The following is an 18206-nucleotide window of genomic DNA, read 5'->3' on the forward strand; positions in this document are numbered from 1 at the left end:
AGGCATTGTTGTTTCTTACTTAACTTACCCAGCTGGATGGAGTTTATTCAACAAACCATGTTTAACCCAACCATGGCTTAACATGATGCATCAACCCAGCCCATGGTTTCATGCGATCCAAGTTTAGAAGCAGGATTTGGCTGAGAACAAGAAGCCCAAATCATTCCTTTAAAGAAATAAGGAGCACTGGCAGTCCTCGACTTGCAACCCCAAAGTTTTTGTCGTTAAGCGAGACCGTGCTCCAATTTGTTTGCTAATTAAACCGCTGCAGTCCTTAAGTCAGGGGTGTCCAAACTTGGGAACTTTAAGACTTGTGGACTTCAACTCCCAGAATTCCCCAGCCAGCATGGTATGACAGCTGTTCGGCCACCTGTGGGTCATTTGGTGATCCAGTCAGCGCTAACCGGTGTTCCTGGGCATTGTTTCTTCCTTTTAACAAATATGTGCACAATTTTCGGACATGCACCACTGCCGGACGTGAGTTGGATACTCAGTGTTCAGACACACTGCAGCTTTTCTGTGCATGCACGCACACACACACACACACACACACAGAGAGAGAGAGAGAGAGAGAGAGAGAGAGAGAGAGAGAGAGAGAGAGAGAGAGAGAGAGAGAGAGAGAGAGAGAGAGAGAGGCACGCCCCCCCAAAAAAACAGGGCAATGCCCCCCTCCCTCGTGCCGAAAGGAAGTAACTGGGATAACCAAGATAACCAAGATGCCGGCCAGCAATTTTTGCAAGCCTTATTAAATGCTCGGCAAATGCGTTAATAATTTGGAGCTGGAAGAAGTGAATCAAAGCCCAGACAAGTGCTGGAGACCCAGGTTGGGGGAAAGGATCAGGAAACAAAAAATAATAATAAATTTTCTGCATGGGTGGATGCATTGCCACCTGCTTTTTTAAAATTAAAAAGTGAGCAAGATGTGAAAATGACTTTTTTGGCCCTGTGGCTGATCTAAGGCCTTCAGCAGCTGGGACGTTGCTTGATTCTGCAGGCAGAAGGAAGAATGGAAGGAGGGAGCGGTCTTCTCCATGATTGGAGCGGGGAGGGTTGGACTAGATGATGTCTCGGGTCCCTTCCAATGCTTTGAGTCCCTGATTCACTAATCAGCAGACTCTGCTAAGATTCGAAATTCCCGGGATCATAGTAGAACATAAGGTTTCGAACCCGGGGTATTCTGTTAGCTGAAGATGAGAGTCAGTTTGGTCTAATGGGAAAGGCACCAGGCTAGAAACCAGGTGAGGGGAGTTCTAGTCCTGTCTCAAACATGATCACCAGCAGACAGTGAATTCTAGTCCCATCTTAGGTGTGAAAGTTGGCTGGGTGACTTTGGGCCAATCACCAAGAGATGGTGAGTTCTAGTCTCATCTTAGGCACGAAAGCCAGCTAGGGCCATTCACCAGGAGACGGTGAGTTCTAGTCCTGCCTGAGGCACGAAAGCCAGCTGGGTGACTTTCAACCAGTCTGTCTCTCAATTCAAATTAAGCCATTGGTCTCACAGTCTTCTGTCCCTTCCCCAGCAGCAAACTCTACAGGTCTTGTACTACAATTCCCAGCATTCCTCACCATCAGTGCCTAGGAATGCTGGGAGTTGAAGTCTATCATCATTTGGGAAATCAGGCAATACCTCTACAGGTAGTTCTTGAATTACAACAATAGTTCATTTAATGTCTGTTCAAATTTGAAACAGCAATTGAAAAAAATGACATGACCGTTTTCACATTTATGACCGCTCTATCATCCCCATGGTCACGTCATCAAAATTCAGACGCTTGGCAATGGACTCATATTTATGACGGTTGCAGTGCCCCTGAGTCACCTGATCCCCTTTTCCGACCTTCAAGACATGCAAAGTCACTGGGAAAACTGGATTTGCTTAACAACGGTGCTACTAACTTAACAAGTGCAGTGATCCACTTAACGACTGAGCTAAAAAAGGCCATAAGATGGGGCATAAAACTCACTTAACAATGGTCTCGCTTAGCAACTTAGAAATTTCGGGCTCAATTGTGGTCATAAGTGGAGGACTGCCTATAGGTTGATCTGCAAGATTTCAAAAAAAAAACAACTCTTACCCTGAACTATTGGAGATACTCCATGAAGTTGCAACCATCTAGATCCCTCAGGGTTGTGGCCTGCCAGTAGCCAGCAGAACTGGCGGAAGATTCGGACAGTGAGGAGGTTGGGGGGAGCATGGGCCAGTCCTGGAGGCCAGGGAAAGTTTGGGCAAGGGCTCTGCATCGGAGGCAGAGACGGGGCTGAGGCCGTCTGGCAGTGATTAGCTGCCTTCGGAGTCAGACATCAGTGAGGCAGAGGAACAGCTGGAGCCTGTTCCCAGTGTGCGCGTGTGCAGAGCTGCCAGAAGAAAAGAACAACCCAGAAATCAGGGTAGACTTGGGAGTAAAGCCACAGGTGGAAGGTGATTAGCCCCCCCCCTCCCAGAGGAAATAAAAGAGGAGCGAAAGGGGAGGGGGCTTTTGCAGGAAACAAATTGTTCATTCGTTTCAGGAGTGTGAAGATCTATCCCTGAATCTCAGAGACTCTGTGCCCAGAGTCTTTCCTTGCACAGCACTGTGTTTGGACAATATCGACGTGGCAGCTTTCCAAGATAGATAAGGTCTGTGGCCATAAATACTTCTTTGAAAGACTGTTTGCCAGGCCTTGCTGAATGTGAATGAGAGGAATTCACATTCATTTAATAAAAGGGGTTTTGTCGGGACTCTGCTTCATGCTTTTTGGGGAAGCTTAGCTCAAAACACACAATGGACCTTGTGATCTCCTTCTGCATTGCAGTCATCATAAACAGATCGCGATCGTCATAAATACGGGTCAGTTGCCAGGCGTCGGAATGTTGATCTCGTGACCACAGGGGGTTGCCGCGACATTTATAAGTGTGGAAAACTGTCATAAGTCACTTTTGTAACTTTGAACGGTTACTAAATAAACTGTTATAAGTTGAGGACCGCTTGTATTAATTTAGTTGTCATGCTGTAGAGAAGGGGTAGCAGAGAAAACATAGCAGAGGCTTTTCCATTAGAACGGCAGCAAGAATAAAATGGATTGTTTTTTTCTGGCTTGCAATAAATATGTCAAAGCATTATAGTGTGCAAGAGATTCTTTCAGACAAGTGGATAACATTTGCTTAATGTCTGGTACGTGAAAATAACCCGTGAAAGACAATATGGGAGATCTGTCAGCCTCGGAGGCGGCTGGACAAGGAATCAATGCCAGGAGTATTAATGCTGCTTTTCTTGCAAGGAGACAGTAAAAAGAAAGAAAAAAACTTACAAGTCTGAAAGGACAATTCTTCCCCTCCCCCCCCCAACCTTTAAAGGTGGTCTCGAACTAGGAACTACGGTTGGATTACGGTTATGGATTTTTTCCTCTGTATTGAATCTTGCCTGAAAGCCTCCCACGTTTCCTTCCTTCCTTCTTTTCCTTCCTTCCTCATTCCTTCTTTTCTTTTCCTTCCATTCCTCTCTTTCCTTCCTTTCTTCCTCTTTCCTCCCTTTTCCATTTCTTTCTATCTTCCTTCCTTTCGTTTCCTCCTCCCTTGTTTCCTTCCCTCTTTCTGTCCTTCACTCTGCTCTTTTCTTCCTTCTATCCTTTTTCCTCTCTTTTCTTTATGTCCCTTTCCTCCTATCCTCTTTCCTTTCTTACTTTTTCTTCCTTCCTTCCTTCTTTCCTTCCTTCCTTCTCTTTTCCTCTCTTTCCTTCATTTTTTCCTTTCCTTTCCTCCCCTTCCCATTATTTTCTATCTTCCTTCCTTTCGTTTCTTCCTCCCTTGTTTCCTTCCCTCCTTCTGTCCTTCTTTTCGCTTTTCTTGCTTCCATCCTTTCTTTTCCTCTTTCTTTTCTTCTTGTCCTTCTTTCCCCTTTCCTTTCTTACTTTCCTCCTTCTTACCTATTTCTTTTCATTCGCCTTCCCTCTATTCCTCTCTCTTCTCTTTTTCCTGCCTTTCCTTCTCTCCCTCCCTCCTTTCTTCCTGTAGCATCATGTCTATCCTAAAGGAGTCTTATTTATTAAGCTTGTTCCAAAGACATTTTACAGATTCAGAATCTTATCGATCGCTTGGATAATTGAGATACTGTACAAGTTCATTGCCTCTCCTCACAGCTGCCCTGCAAAAAATCCAATATTTTCTACGGGGAAGATTGGTGGTATGGGAAGCCCCCGCCCTTCCACCCCCACCCACCCCCAGAAGAATGAAATATTTTGGGAACTATTTTTAAAAACGCATTGTATTTCCCTGAAGGAGAAATGGAGAAACATGTTTTCAGAGGTAGAAAGCAGCTACCCCCCTCAAGTCTTTCTTAATAGCTCACAGCAGATGCCAGCACTTAAGGAGACAAAGAGCTTATTGAAAGAGGAAGACAACGATCTAGATGGCTCTATTCATAGGCAAAGTAAATACTGCCAGCAGAAGGCCATTCAAGAGAGGATATTCTGAAACTCCTTGCAGCAAAGTTTGACAGCTAATGGTAGGCTTAGAATGCAGCCCCTCACCCAATAGCCACACTAGGAATTGACCAGAATACAAACCCCCTTCATTGCACCATTCCTAGAGCAGTGGTCATCAACTGGTGGTCTGTGGACTACTGATGGGCCACAAGAAAATTTTGGCATTCAGCAGAAAAATTATCTGCATTTTTTATATTGCACTAAATCAGGGGTCCTCAAACTACGAAGCCCTGGGATGGATATGTGCAACGGACATTTGTGTTGCTGCAGAGAGTCTCCCCCTTCGGGGTCTTTTTGTGGGGGTCAGAAATTCCGACTTGGAGTCTGCTTCAGCCTCCTGGTGGGGGGCTTTGGGCGAAGACTGGAGGGAAGAGCCGGAGGGCCTCGTTCCAGTGGGACTGCACCATGGCCTGGAACTGTGGCTGACCATCTCTGCCCACTGAGCCTCCAAGCGCTGGTACCTGGCCTTGCACTCCCGCAGGTCTCCCCTCTGCTTGGAAAGCCTATGCTCCTAGTCCTCAGTGAGGTGCTTCTGCTGAGCCTCCTTCTCGGCCAGATCCAATGTGAACTGAGCTGTTTTGCCAACTCTTTCTCATGGTTGGCTGCTTAGCTCCAGCAACGGCTTCCTCTTGGGGCCCTAAGGAGCCCGGGCTGGAAGGGAAAGGGCGAGGCGAGGCTGGCCAGGTGACTCTCGATGTGAGTGACATCGAGTTGGCCACACCCACCCAGTCACATGACCACCTCGCCGATCAATATCTAAGCAGAGAAAAGTCAGGCAAGAATGCTATTCATTCACACACAGGGAGTCCTCGACGTATGACCACACCGGGGTCCAGAAATTATCTAGCCAAGCAAAGCAGTGGTTAAGCGAGACGCACCTGATTTTACGATCGTTTTTGCCGTGGTTGTTAAGTGAATTGCTGCAGTTGTTAAGTGAACCATGCAGTCGTTAAGCAGATCCGACTTCCCCCATGTTTGTCAGGAGCTGATTAGGAAGGTCATAAATGGAGATCACAAGAGCCCAGGACACTGAAACCGTCATAAGTACGTGATGGTTGCCAAAATTTGTCTGAATTTTGATCAGGTGACTGCGAGGGATGTAACTGCGAGGACTGGTTGTAAGTCACTTTTTTCTGTGCCGTTGTAACTTTGAACGGTCACTAATCGAACGGTTGTAAGGTGAGGAATACCTGTACTGCAGATCACATCCGTTAATGTGGTTGAAATTTACTGCAACGGCTTTTTCTCTGGCAGGCAAAGTCCATGGGGAAGACAGATTGTCTTGCTTAGTAACGTAAAATTTTGACTTGATTGTGGTCATAAATTGAGGACTCCCTGTAACTTTAGAAATCTGTGTTCATCAGAAGATCAAAGATAATTCAGGAGTTCTTCTCAGATTTTTTAAAAAAATCTGGGTCTCCAAATGAGGTAAGTTTAAGACTTGTGGACTTCAACTCCCAGAGTTCCCCAGGCTGGCTGAGGAATTCTGGGAGTTGAAGTCCACAAATCTCAAGATGGTCTCTGGTCTAAGACCTCCAAAAGCTTCGATGTAACTAAGCAGATGCATTTTGCAGAAGGATCTAGAAGAGTGGGCCAACTCAACTGCAAATAGAGCCTGACTTTGGGTAGGGGAGAATCTGCTGCAACAGGGTGCTGATTGGAAGGTTCCTTGTTTGATTGATTGATTCGATAAACCAATGGAAGAGCCGGGTGAGAATCTCCCAATGTGGAAGCTGTGGAGATTCAGCCATGGAGATCTGGGGATGGGGAACTTATGGTTAGGATCTCATACTCAGAGTGGGGCTCTCATACTGATGATGGCAATCTCATGGTGGGAATCTCCTAGGGGTGAAATGCTACCGGTTCGGGATGGTTTGTGCGAACCGGTAGTTTAAAAATGCTACTGTTTCTCAGAATTGGCAGTAAAAAAAATACTTTTAAAAGTATTTTTTTAAAGTTCCCACGATCGCACAACTGATCTTTGGAACTCTTTTTTTTAAATTAAGCTTTTTTTTTTACTACAGATTCTCTAGAACTGCGGCAGTGGGTTGAGGGAATCTGTTTTTGCTCACAGCAGGCATCCATGAAGCTTACTAGGCCAAAAATGGGGGGTGGGGGATGCTGAGAAAGAAAGAGAGAGAGAGAGAGAGAGAGAGAGAGAGAGAGAGAGAGAGAGAGAGAGAGAGAGAGAGAGAGAGAGAGAGAGAGAGAGAGAGAGAGAGAGAGAGAGAGAGAGAAAGAAAGAAAGAAAGAAAGAAAGAAAGAAAGAAAGAGAGAAAGAGAGAGAGAGAGAAAAAAAGAAAAAGAAAGAGAGAGCGAGAAAGAAAAAGAAAGAAAGAAAACAAAGAGAAAGAAAGAAAGAAAGAAAGAAAGAAAGAAAGAAAGAAAGAAAGAAAGGGAGGAGAGAGAGGAAGGACTACAAATCTGGCACTAGACGCAGCTTCAGAGGATAATCCAGGGGTGGAAAGGACCTGGAGGTCATCTAGTCCAACCCTGCTCCAGCAGGACATTAGTTAGTTTCTGTCTTTTGATCCCCCGGTTACATGACTACATAGCCACGCCCACCCAGTCATATGACCCCACCAAGCCACACCCACAAAAAACGGTAGTTTAAAAAAAATAGATTTCACCACTGGAATCTCCTGGTGGTAATGGGGATCCCATAGTGGGGATCTCATACTGACCCCAGGGTGGGGAGTCTTACACTGATTATGGACATCTCATCCTGGGGAATCTCGTTGCTGGTAGGGGTAGGGGAGGGGGTCTTGTAATAATTATATGGATCTTGTGTGGTTTCACCAAGGGGGACCTCATACTGGTGCTGGGGATTTTGTGATCTCGTGGTGAGGAATCATTGGTGGGGGATCTCACCATTCAACCCTGACATGTAAAGATTCTCCTCCATCAATTTTGGAGAGAACAACACAATGAAAATAGCAACGGAGTCTTGCCTGACTTGGCCAAAGGTTAAAATGTTGGCAGAGTTGCGCATCGAAAAACAAGAACGATCAATCATTCTTCTGACAACCACCCATCGATCCAACCACATTCTTACAAGGACTTTGCAAAGAGCTCTGTTTTTACATGCAGTCCTCGACTTACAACAGGTCATTGAGTGACCGTTCCAGTTACGACATCACAGGAAAAAAGTGACTGACTGCCATTTTTCGCACTTACAACTTTTGCAGCATCCCCACACAGGGACACACTCAGCAACTGACTCCCATTTATGACAGTCACAGGGCCACGTGATTTCCCCCTTTTGCGACCTTCTGACAAGCTAAGTCAATGAGGAAAACCAGATCCACTTAACAATGGTGCAACTAACTCAACAACTGCAGGGATTCACATAACAACCGTGGCAAGAAAGGTTGTAAAAGGGGGAATAATTTTCTGAACGATCAATGCATTTAGTAACAAAAATTTTGGGCTGAATTCTGGTCGTAAGCCGAGCACTACCTGCGTGTAAGTCCAACCTCTTGCAACATGTATTGCATGTTTTGAGTTTCTGCTCCTAAGGCTTGCAGATCCGTCCCAAGGGATGGGAGGGGAAATAATTGCGGTGTACCGTAAAGGGAGAGGTGACCCTGTTTGTGACACACGACATTCTTCCTCGGGTCAAATGAGGACCAAGCAGCTTCATTGGCTAAATTTGTGTGTGTGTGTGTGCTTTAGCCTATTTTTGTCAGTTTGTGATCCAGTCGGTTGAGCTAATCTTGAAAAACGAGCTGCTTCTGTCACCAAGTGTGTTGTGTAAACACATCTGGAGGTTTTTCATTTTTGTCCAGTGATAAAACTAGACCAGAATAACTGACTGGGTGGCCAAGTCTAGAAATGAGAAATATCTCCAAATATTGTGGCGACTCCGTCACTGGAGCTTTTTAAGGAGAGGCTGGATGTCCATTTGTCTCAAGTGGTATATGGAGTCTCCTGCCTGAACCATGGGGTTGGACTAGAAGACCTCCGAGGTCCCTTCCTACTCTTGCTATTTTATTCTAAGTGATTTTTACCCCATTTTCCAACCTTTCTCGCCACCGTTGTTAAGTGAATCCTTGCAGTATTACATTAGTGGCTCGGTTGTTAAGCGAATCTGGCTTCCCCTTAGACTTTGCTCTATTATTCTGTATTTTCTTCTCTTATTATCTAAGGGTGTTTTCTGAGTGCTTGAAATAAGTTAATTATCAGTTCCCAGAGAGAGGCAGAAATGCTACCATCTATATTAAATGCCCACCATGAAATTCCTGCCAGCAGTATCAGATCCCCATGATGAGATCCCCTTCACCAGTATGAAATCCCCCATCACAAGATCCCACAAGATCCCTATAATCACTATGAGATCCCTCACCAGTACAAGATTCACACCACAAGATCCCCATAATCAGTAGATCTCTACCATCAGTATGAGATCCTCGCTATGGGATCCATATTGGATCCTACTACGATATCCCCACAGTCAGTAGATCCCTACAATAAGAGATTCCTCCACTTGAGGTTTCCACCATGAGATCCCCAACACAAAATCACTGGTATGAGATCCTCACCATGAGAACCTCACCACAATCAACAGGAGAAAGTGAGTTCTAGCACCGCCTTAGGCATGAAAGCCAGCTGGGTGACTTTGAGCCAATCACCAGGAGACGGTGAATTCTAGTCCCACCTTAGCCATGAAAGCCAGCTGGGTGACTTAGCATTGTTTATAAAAAAAAAAAACTAAAAGCAGAACATAAAATAAATAAATATGTGTTATTCTTTTCCGACAGGTTGCGGAAGTCTCTGGGATAACATTAGTTGCTGGCCCTCTGTAAATTTTGGGGAAACAAAGGTGTTGTCCTGCCCATTCGTTTTCACCTACTTTACAAAATTTCAAGGTAAGTTAAGCTAAACATTTTTCCCCCAACAACTGATCAGTGAAATTTTGTGCTTTTGTGCTAAGGTTACTGTCTCTGGGATGCAATCTACAAGTTGACCATAAGATGGCATGGAAGAGCAAGGAATCGCCTCTGAACTCTGCTGCCATCTAATGATTGTCACAATTTTTGCAGTTTAGGTGAAATAGTCTTCATTCTCTAGTTCACTCAACCTGGTGCCTTTTAGTAGCATAGAAGTGACTATGCTCCTAAAATCAGAGTGGTATCTGATTTTGATGACCTTTTGTGCCACGGTTGTTACGGTAAATGAGTCGCTGGAGTTGCTAAGTGAATCATGAGGTCAGTAAGAGAATCTGGCCTTCCCCTTTGACTTGGCTTGTCAGAAGCCAGCTGAGAAGGTCGCAAATGGTGATCATGTGGTCCTGGGATGCTGCAACTATCATAAATACTTGGTCCTAAGTGTGAGGACTGGTCATATGATGTCTTTCCAGTCTTGTTGTAACTTCAAACTGTCGCAGAGCGAATGGTTGGTTGTAAGTCAAGGGCTATCTGTATAAGCTGCTCAGACTTACCACAGGTTAAAATGGGCACAATAAATTTTACAAATAAATACAGGTAGTTCTTGAATTATGACCACAATTGAGCTCATAGTTTCTGTTGCTAAGTGAGACAGTCGCTCAGTGAGTTTTTGCCTCATTTTACAACCTTTCTTGCCATAGTTGTTCAGTGGATCACTACAGTTGTTAAGTGAATCTGGCTTTATGCTGGCTAATGCCTTTTCATTTCTTCTCCAGTCCCCATCATCCAGGACTGCTGGATTAGTAACTATCATCCACAACTCCTCCCTTTGCATTACACTCCAGGTGAGGTCATTTGTCTCACTTAGCCGAGACACCAAGAAACCTCCTCCCATTACACCAACAGAGGCCATGTTGTCTGCTTTCTTTACAATCATCAACCACTAACAAACCACGATGTACAATTTCTTTGGCTCTGCAGTAAGCTCTCACTATAGCCTTCTCTCTGGACTGGGCCCATAATCTGTTAGAGTGTGCACAGTGTGACTATTTTGAGACAACCCAGGAGCAAAATGCAGTAAACAGGTTTGTCTTTCAAATAGTGGTTTATCTACAAGGAATATATACATACATGTACTAGGCAAAGTCAGACAATCAATCATCAACTACAGCATGGAAGCACACACAGAGACAGAGATACGCCCTCACATGGCCTCTCTTATATTACAGCCTCTTAAAGCGATAGCAGTCAAATAAACCAGCTGACTCATTGCTACCATTGCATGAGCGTTACAGTGGTACAGTATTACAACATTAAGCTGGACAGCTATTAAATCATTACCCTGACATTCCCATTGACATTCCTTGTCAGAAGGTCACAAGAGGGGATCACGTGACTCTGGGACAGTGCAACTATCATAAGTATATGCCAGTTGCCAAGCGTAATATTTATAACAATTGAGCTATCCCGGGGTCCTATGATCCCCCTTTTGCGACCATCTGACAAGCCAAATTAGCAACGGTGGCAAGAACGACAATTAAATGTGGCAAAATTCATTTAACGACTGTCTTGCTTAGCAGTGGAAATTTTGGGGTCAATTGTGGTCGTAAGTCAAGGACTGCCGGTATAGCTTTACAAGAAAGTGGAATTAGCCTACCTAATCTGATTCCTATCGGACCGAAATCGGAAATATATATATATATATATATATATGTGTGTGTGTGTGTGTGTGTTGTATTTGTACTGATAAATAAATGAAGGGAGACTAGTATAGATCTATTTCGAGCTAATTAGCTCTCATCAGGTAGCCATACCCTTACTGGGATTTGAACCCGGGCTGTATATATCTTAGGCAGGAGCCTTAGCCACTAAGCCATGGGTTCTCTTCCTTATCAGTTGAGCCAGGGAAATAGGTATGTATTTGTGTTACAACCCCTGGTATGACTAAATATGGGAGGAAGGACCTTCCTCCCATATTTAGTCATACCAGGGGTTGTAACACAAATACATACATACATACATACATACATACATACATACATACATACATACATACATTAAGGTGACCAACTTTTTTACAATGAAAAGGAGGACAAAACACGTTCTATTGTCCAAAATGCTAAGGTGACCAACTTTTTTACAATGAAAAGGAGGACAAATAAATTGGAAAAAATATATCGTAAATAAAAGAAATATTTTATTCATTGCAACAATAATACACTAAAATATGATATATGCATAATAAAAACATTTGCAACATTTTATATTGTAATTATGCTTACATGCCTGTTTATTATTTAAATGAGTACTTTTCCATTGAATTAATATTTTTTGTCAATGTATCATCTTCTAACAATATATTGGAAATATCTGAACAAGAAATATCCTTCATATTGAATTTTACGGCAAGTGCTGCAGCTAGAGTATCAACATTCAATCTTGATTTCTCACTTGTCGAAAAATCATTGGCAATTGAAAAAAACTCTGCATTAGTTCCAGGGCAGCACAACGTAAATTGAACAAGTATAAATAAATGTTCACATGGAATATGTTCATTTTTGAAATGGCTGAAAATATCCACCCATCTTTTATCAATTTCAACATGTTGATTTTCCCGATTTATTAATTTTTCAGAATTTAAATATACATTCAGTCTTCTAATTTCTTTAAAGAGACAATTGTCGTCTATTTTAATGTCTAGCATTTCTTTAGATAAAAATTCAACACAAGATTCAATATCTGTTCAATATACTTGCGATGAAGTAAAAAAAACACCATTAAAAACTGTTTAATAAAACGTGAATTTTACTTACCTCTGTATAATTGAATATTCACTGAGAAAGAAATAATTACCGTGAGTCATTCAATTGCCGACGTGCCGTGAGTCTACTGCGTGCATATGTGCCGTGTTGTGTTTCGGTAAGAAGTAAACAAAGCCACTTGCACGCGGCGCTCTCTCAAGGTCTCCCGTGCGGAGCGCATGCGTCTCATAATCGCGTCTTATACCGCACTATACCGAGTCTTGACGAATTGTCATGTCAAATACAAATACGTCACATAACGCGCAACAGATTAGTCTTCAAATATCGAAAAGGAGGACATGTAGGAGGACACTTTTCGAGGGAGGACAGAACTTACAAAAGAAGGACTGTCCTCCCTAAAGGAGGACAGTTGGTCACCTTAATACATACATACATACATACATACATACATACATACATACATACATACATACATACATATATATATATATATATATATATATATATATATATATATATATACCGTATTTTTCAGAGTCTAAAATGCACCAAGATTTTGAAGAAATAAATTTTAAAAAAAGCTTTTGCACTCTGCAGGCCTCCCAAATCCTCTGCACACCTCGTTTTTTTGTGAAAAACGGGGCATGCAGAGAGTTCGAGAGGCCTGCAAAGAGCTCCTGAGGACTGGGGGGGCAAAAATGAGCAAAAAATGGCCCTTTTTAATGAACAATGGACCATTTTTTTGCTAATAAAAGGGCATGCATAGCCTTTAGGAGGAAAACGGGCCATTTTTTGCTATTAAAACAGCACGCATAGCCTTTAGGAGGCTTGTAGAGTGCTTCTGGGGGCTGGAGGGGCCAAAATGAGCAAATAAATGGCCTGTTCTTTGCTCGTTTTTTCCCTCCCCAGCCCCCAGACCTGCAAGTTTGATAAATAAATAAATGAATCCACATTTATAAACATACAGGTAATCCTCAAAAATGCAACCATGTCCTTAGCAATCGTTTGAAGTTTTAGTACTGTGGGGAAATAAATGGATTTATGACCGTTTTTCACCCTTACGACTGTTGTAACATTCCTCATGGTGGCACAATGAAAAGGTGGATCTTTGGGAACTGACTCGTATTTATGACGGTCGTAGTGTCCTGAAGTCATGCGATCCCCTTTTGTATCCCGAGAAGCAAAATCAGTGGGGGAAGCCAGAGTCACATAATAACCATCTTATTAACTTAACAACAGCAGGGATTCACTTAACAACTGTGGCAACAAGGTCATAAAATGGGACAAAGCTCACCGAACAATTGCCTTGCTTAGCCATGGACATTTGTGGCTCTGTTGAGGTTGTACGTCGAGGACTATCACACAGATATATGGAGGTCACAGCAAAACAAAATTGATTCATTTAAGAAACGTCATATTCGCTTTACAATGGCTACGTTCTTTTTATGGCCACCATGCTCATTAACGACCAGTGCAAAAACAGTTGTAAAATCAGCTTTAGGCACACGGTCACCTGCTTAACAACCGTCCTGACTGATGCCCAATATGGTGGGCTCAGTTGCAGTCGTAAGTCGAGGACTGCCTGGAGCAGACGGGCTAGGCCTATAAAACATTATAGATAAAATAAGCAGTGCCACAAAATGCATTTTTTGTGTAACGTGCCCACATGCTTTGCCGCTGCCACCTCCAGCCGTGTGTCTTATCTTCATAGGTATTCTTGGGTTTTATTCCACTCCAAACCTATCATTTCTCTCCCCCCCCCCCCCCCCCGGCCTTGGAAGTTTAATCTCAACACTTATTTCACTTTCCGTGTCTCTATTTCTGTGTTGAATGACAAACCAGGAAATGCCTCAATCCCTAACACAAACACACATAGATCACTGTGTTCTCCGAATGCGTCACCCCGCCCCAGAATTAATCATTGCGGTCCCCACAAGATGGTGACGAATCTAAATATTTCTTCTGCGCATCCCAGTTTTGAGTTTTTTGCATTCCGATTCCGAGCTCTTGGGGAGTTTTGCTCACATTTTCTCGCGAAAGGGGAGGGTGGTTTGAATCAAGCTGAATAAAGAATTTAATGCAGAGGATATCCAAATAAAATATTCATTTTCCAAGAATATCCAATTTGGGCCCGTCCCGGAGATCAGAGTTTTAGTCTTCAGAGCTTTCACGTTCTACTAGAAGCCAGATATTCTCACCAGAATATCTGCTTATGGACTATTCTGTCCTTTGTATCTATCTGTGCGTGGTTGTGTGTGGCATTTTAGTTGTTGATCGGGGTGCTGACGGCTGGGTATCAAGACATCGACCGTTGTTTCCTTGTTCTGCCAAGCCCTCGGCTCATGCTTACCTCATAAGCCGGTAAGTCAGCACTCCTGTTGACTGACAAGTGGCCCGTTTCCCAGGCTTCCATTATTTCCCTGGCTGTTTTTGTACCTGCTCTGCCAATAATCTTAGTAGCTGTGAAGCTGAATGTGTGTCCTTGTTCATTTGATTCACCAACTGCTTATCGGGTACTTGGGAGCCAATGACTTGGCAGCACAAGGAAACGGCAGCCAATGACTTAACAGCTGGCCATCAACATCCCAATTAACAACTAAAAGGCCAGACCCAACCAGGCACTACATGAATATTTTGTCAATTCTCCCGTGTTGTCATGGGGACAGAATGAGTGGGAGTGCATTCCACGCATACTGCCGGCGGAGTCGGATCTCAGACTACAGTAGCTGGTTTGAGATGGGTGTATCTAATGGGTAACGTGATTTATGACACATTGAGGGGAGAAAAGGAACGGGTAAAGTTCAGAAGCAAATAAACAGAGCAAAAATTTGGCTGAGGACAAACTTCCCTAAATGAAACCATAAATAAATCACTGGTTTTTGTATTAAAACATTGGCTCGATTATTATGAATCAGTTATGGCATCGTTAGGAAACTTGACGTATTGCACATTGAATAACCCAAAGCATACATTCTGATAGTTCCCTGAGGAAAGACTCAGAAGTCAAAAGTTATGGTCCTGGTGGCTGACCCAGATTGGATCCTGCAAAACAAATTCCAGTTTCTGGGAGAGAAAACCGCACAGCGATCCTTTTTTTTTAAATTTATTTATCAACTAGCTGATAACCCGACGTAGCCCAGGTATGAATTTATCCCAATCCTGAATCCTTGTGGAGTACTTCGAAGCCGTTACCATGGCAACTCCACTGTGCTGTACAGTAAATGCCATTTTAAGGCACAATAGGCTGTATCTTAACAGAACTTGAATCCAAAATGCACACTATCACTGTCAAAAGTACCATGACTTGACACTATAAATATAATTCAGTCCTTTTCATTTCAGCAGCCCAGGCATTCCGAAGTTATGTTGGAACACACACACACACACACACACACAACCTGAGGGGTGTTACGGGTGTCTTACCCCCACAATATTTGTTTCCAGATAGTAAGTCATCTGGGTACCACATTTGGTTGAAATTGCTCGAGGCGTTCCAGAGTTATGCTGGAACATACACACCTTCACAGAGCCATTTTTAGATAAATGATAGATGATAGATAGATAGATAGATAGATAGATAGATGATAGATAGATAGATAGATAGATAGATAGATAGATAGATAGATAGATAGATAGATAGATAGATGATATGAATGAAGAAAGAGAGAGAGAGAGAGAGAGAGAGAGAGAGAGAGAGAGAGAGAGAGAGAGAGAGAGAGAGAATGATACATAATAGGTAGAAATATAGAAAATGATAGATAATAGGTAGAAAAATAGATAGATGGATGGATAGATAGATAGATAGATAGATAGATAGAAAGAAAGAGATAGAAAATGATAGATAATAGGTAGAAAGATAGATAGATGATAGATAGATAGATAGATGATAGATAGATAGATAGATAGATGATAGATAGATAGATGATAGATAGATGATAGATAGATAGATAGATAGATAGATAGATGATAGATAGATAGATAGATAGATAGATAGATAGATAGATAGATAGATGATAGATAGATAGATAGATAGATAGATAGATAGATAGATAGATAGATAGATAGATAGATGATAGATAGATAGATAGATAATATAAAAAAAGAAAGAGAAATGATAGATAATAGGTAGACAGACAGGCAGACAGACAGATAGATATAGATTAATTGAATTTACATACCACCCACCTGCTTTACAAGTTCTTTTTTTAAAAAAAAAAAAAGCAAAATACTTGCAAAATTGGACTTTAAAATCTGGAGAGACAGTCCTCCAGCTCTTTTCAGTAGGACAGGTAGTCCTTGACTTACAGCCATTTGTTTAGTGACCGTTCAAAGTTACAATGGCACCAGAGGTGGGTTGCTCCCAGTTCTACTCCCGGTTCGCTTCATGCGCACTTTTCACGCACAGAACAATTTACAGTGAGTTCGAATGTGCACATACTACTAAACAACATGCCGCAACCGGGGAACTGGTTCTGGGGCGTGGCCAGCCTGGGTCGCTGCCGGTTCTGCAGCCCCGGCCAAAATACCACTACTGGTTCTGCTGAACCGGGCCATACCAGGAGCAACTCACCTCTGATCCAACTGACCCACCAGAATGGAGAGAAGGAGATGTTCTAAAAAAATGACTTATGGGGGTTTCTCACAGCTATGACCATTGTAGCATCTGCATGGACACATGGTCAAAATTCGGACTGTTGGCAACTGGTTCATATTTATGATGGTCGAAATATCATGATCCCCTTTTGCCTTCCGATGAGTTAATGGGGGAAGCCAGACTCACTTAACGACCATGTTACTGAATTAACAACTGCAGTGTTTCACTTATCAACTTTGGCAAGTACGATTGTAAAATTGGACAAAATCCACTTAAGTGTCTTGCTTAACAATGCAAACTTGGGGCTCAATTGTGGTCATAGGTCAAGGACTACCTGTGGTGGCAGACACTATAAATCTAGGTGGAGGAGCACATTTTATGATCTTCCTTTGTTGCCCATCTAGGTAACGTCAGCAGGAACTGCACGAGGGACGGCTGGTCAGATATTTATCCTGCCCCGTATCCGGTGGCTTGTGGGTATGACCCCAACATGACAATCAGTGAGGAACAGGTCAGTAGAAGGGGAATCAAGTGTTGGTAGGAGGACAGATGGGTGGAAAGGAGAGAGAGAGGGAGGGAGGGAAGAAAAAGAGAGAGGAAAAGAAGAAAAGAGAGAGAGAGAGAAAAAAAGAAAAATAGGGAGGAGAGGGAGGGAGGAAAGAAAGAAAAGGAGGGATGGAAGGAAAGAAGGAAGGAAGGAAGGAAGGAAAAGAGGCAATGGGAGAAAAAGGAATCAAAGCAAGGAAGAGAGAGGAAGAAGGGAAGAAGATGAGGAAAGAAAGAAAAAGAGGAGAGGGGGCAGGAAGAGGAGAGGAGGAAGGAATGAAGGAAGGAATGAAGATTAGAGGAAGAATAGAGGGAGGGGGAAGAGCAGGGAAGGAAGGAAGAAAAGAATGAGAGAGAGAGAAGAAAAATAGGGAGGAGAGAGGAAGGAAAAAAGAAAGGGTGGGAAGGAAGGAAAGAAAGAGAGAGAGAGAAGAAAAATAGGGAGGAGAGAGAGGAAGGGAAAAAAGAAAGGGAGGGAAGGACGGAAGGAAGGAAAAGAGAGGCAATGGGAGGGGAAAAGAAATCAAACAGAGGAAGGAGGGAGGAAGATGAGGTAAGAAAGAGAAAGAGTAGAGGGGGCAGGAAGAGGAGAGGAGGAAGTAATAAAGGAAGAACAAAGATGAGAGGAAGAATAGAAGGAGGGTGAAGAGCAGGGAAGGAAGGAAGGAAGGAAGGAAGGAAGGAAGGAAGGAAGGAAGGAAGGAAGGGGAAGGAGGGGAGAAAAGAAGAGTACGTTGATGAAAGGGCTTCATTTATTTAGTTGTATCCTACCTTTAATTAAAATAATTAAAAACAACGAATATATCCAACAAACCTTCCTCCTCCTATTTCCCCCAAAACAAGAATCCTGTGAGGCTGAGAAAATTTGACTGGTCCAATGTCACCCAGCTGGCTTTCATGCCTACGGTGGGACTAGAACTCACCAACTCCTGATATTTGAAGGGTGGCAGCAGCATT

At 43.0% G+C, this 18206-nt stretch overlaps 1 protein-coding gene across 2 annotated transcripts in view; it reads left to right on the top strand.

The window, feature by feature from the left end:
• LOC309401182 (vasoactive intestinal polypeptide receptor-like) overlaps window positions 1–17251 on the top strand; it is a 71674-nt gene extending 54423 nt beyond the window's left edge. For both annotated transcript variants that reach the window (XM_081970238.1, XM_081970239.1), the window contains exons 3-4: window positions 9222–9329; window positions 17108–17251. In XM_081970238.1, coding sequence (XP_081826364.1) covers window positions 9222–9329; window positions 17108–17244 — 245 coding nt within the window. In that variant the 3' untranslated portion in view covers window positions 17245–17251. The remainder of the gene's footprint in view (window positions 1–9221; window positions 9330–17107) is intronic.
• Window positions 17252–18206: the final 955 nt, after the last annotated feature.

The sequence above is a fragment of the Natrix helvetica genome (genome assembly GCF_964273705.1).
Source record: "Natrix helvetica genome assembly, chromosome: Z".
Lineage (NCBI taxonomy): Eukaryota > Metazoa > Chordata > Lepidosauria > Squamata > Natricidae > Natrix > Natrix helvetica.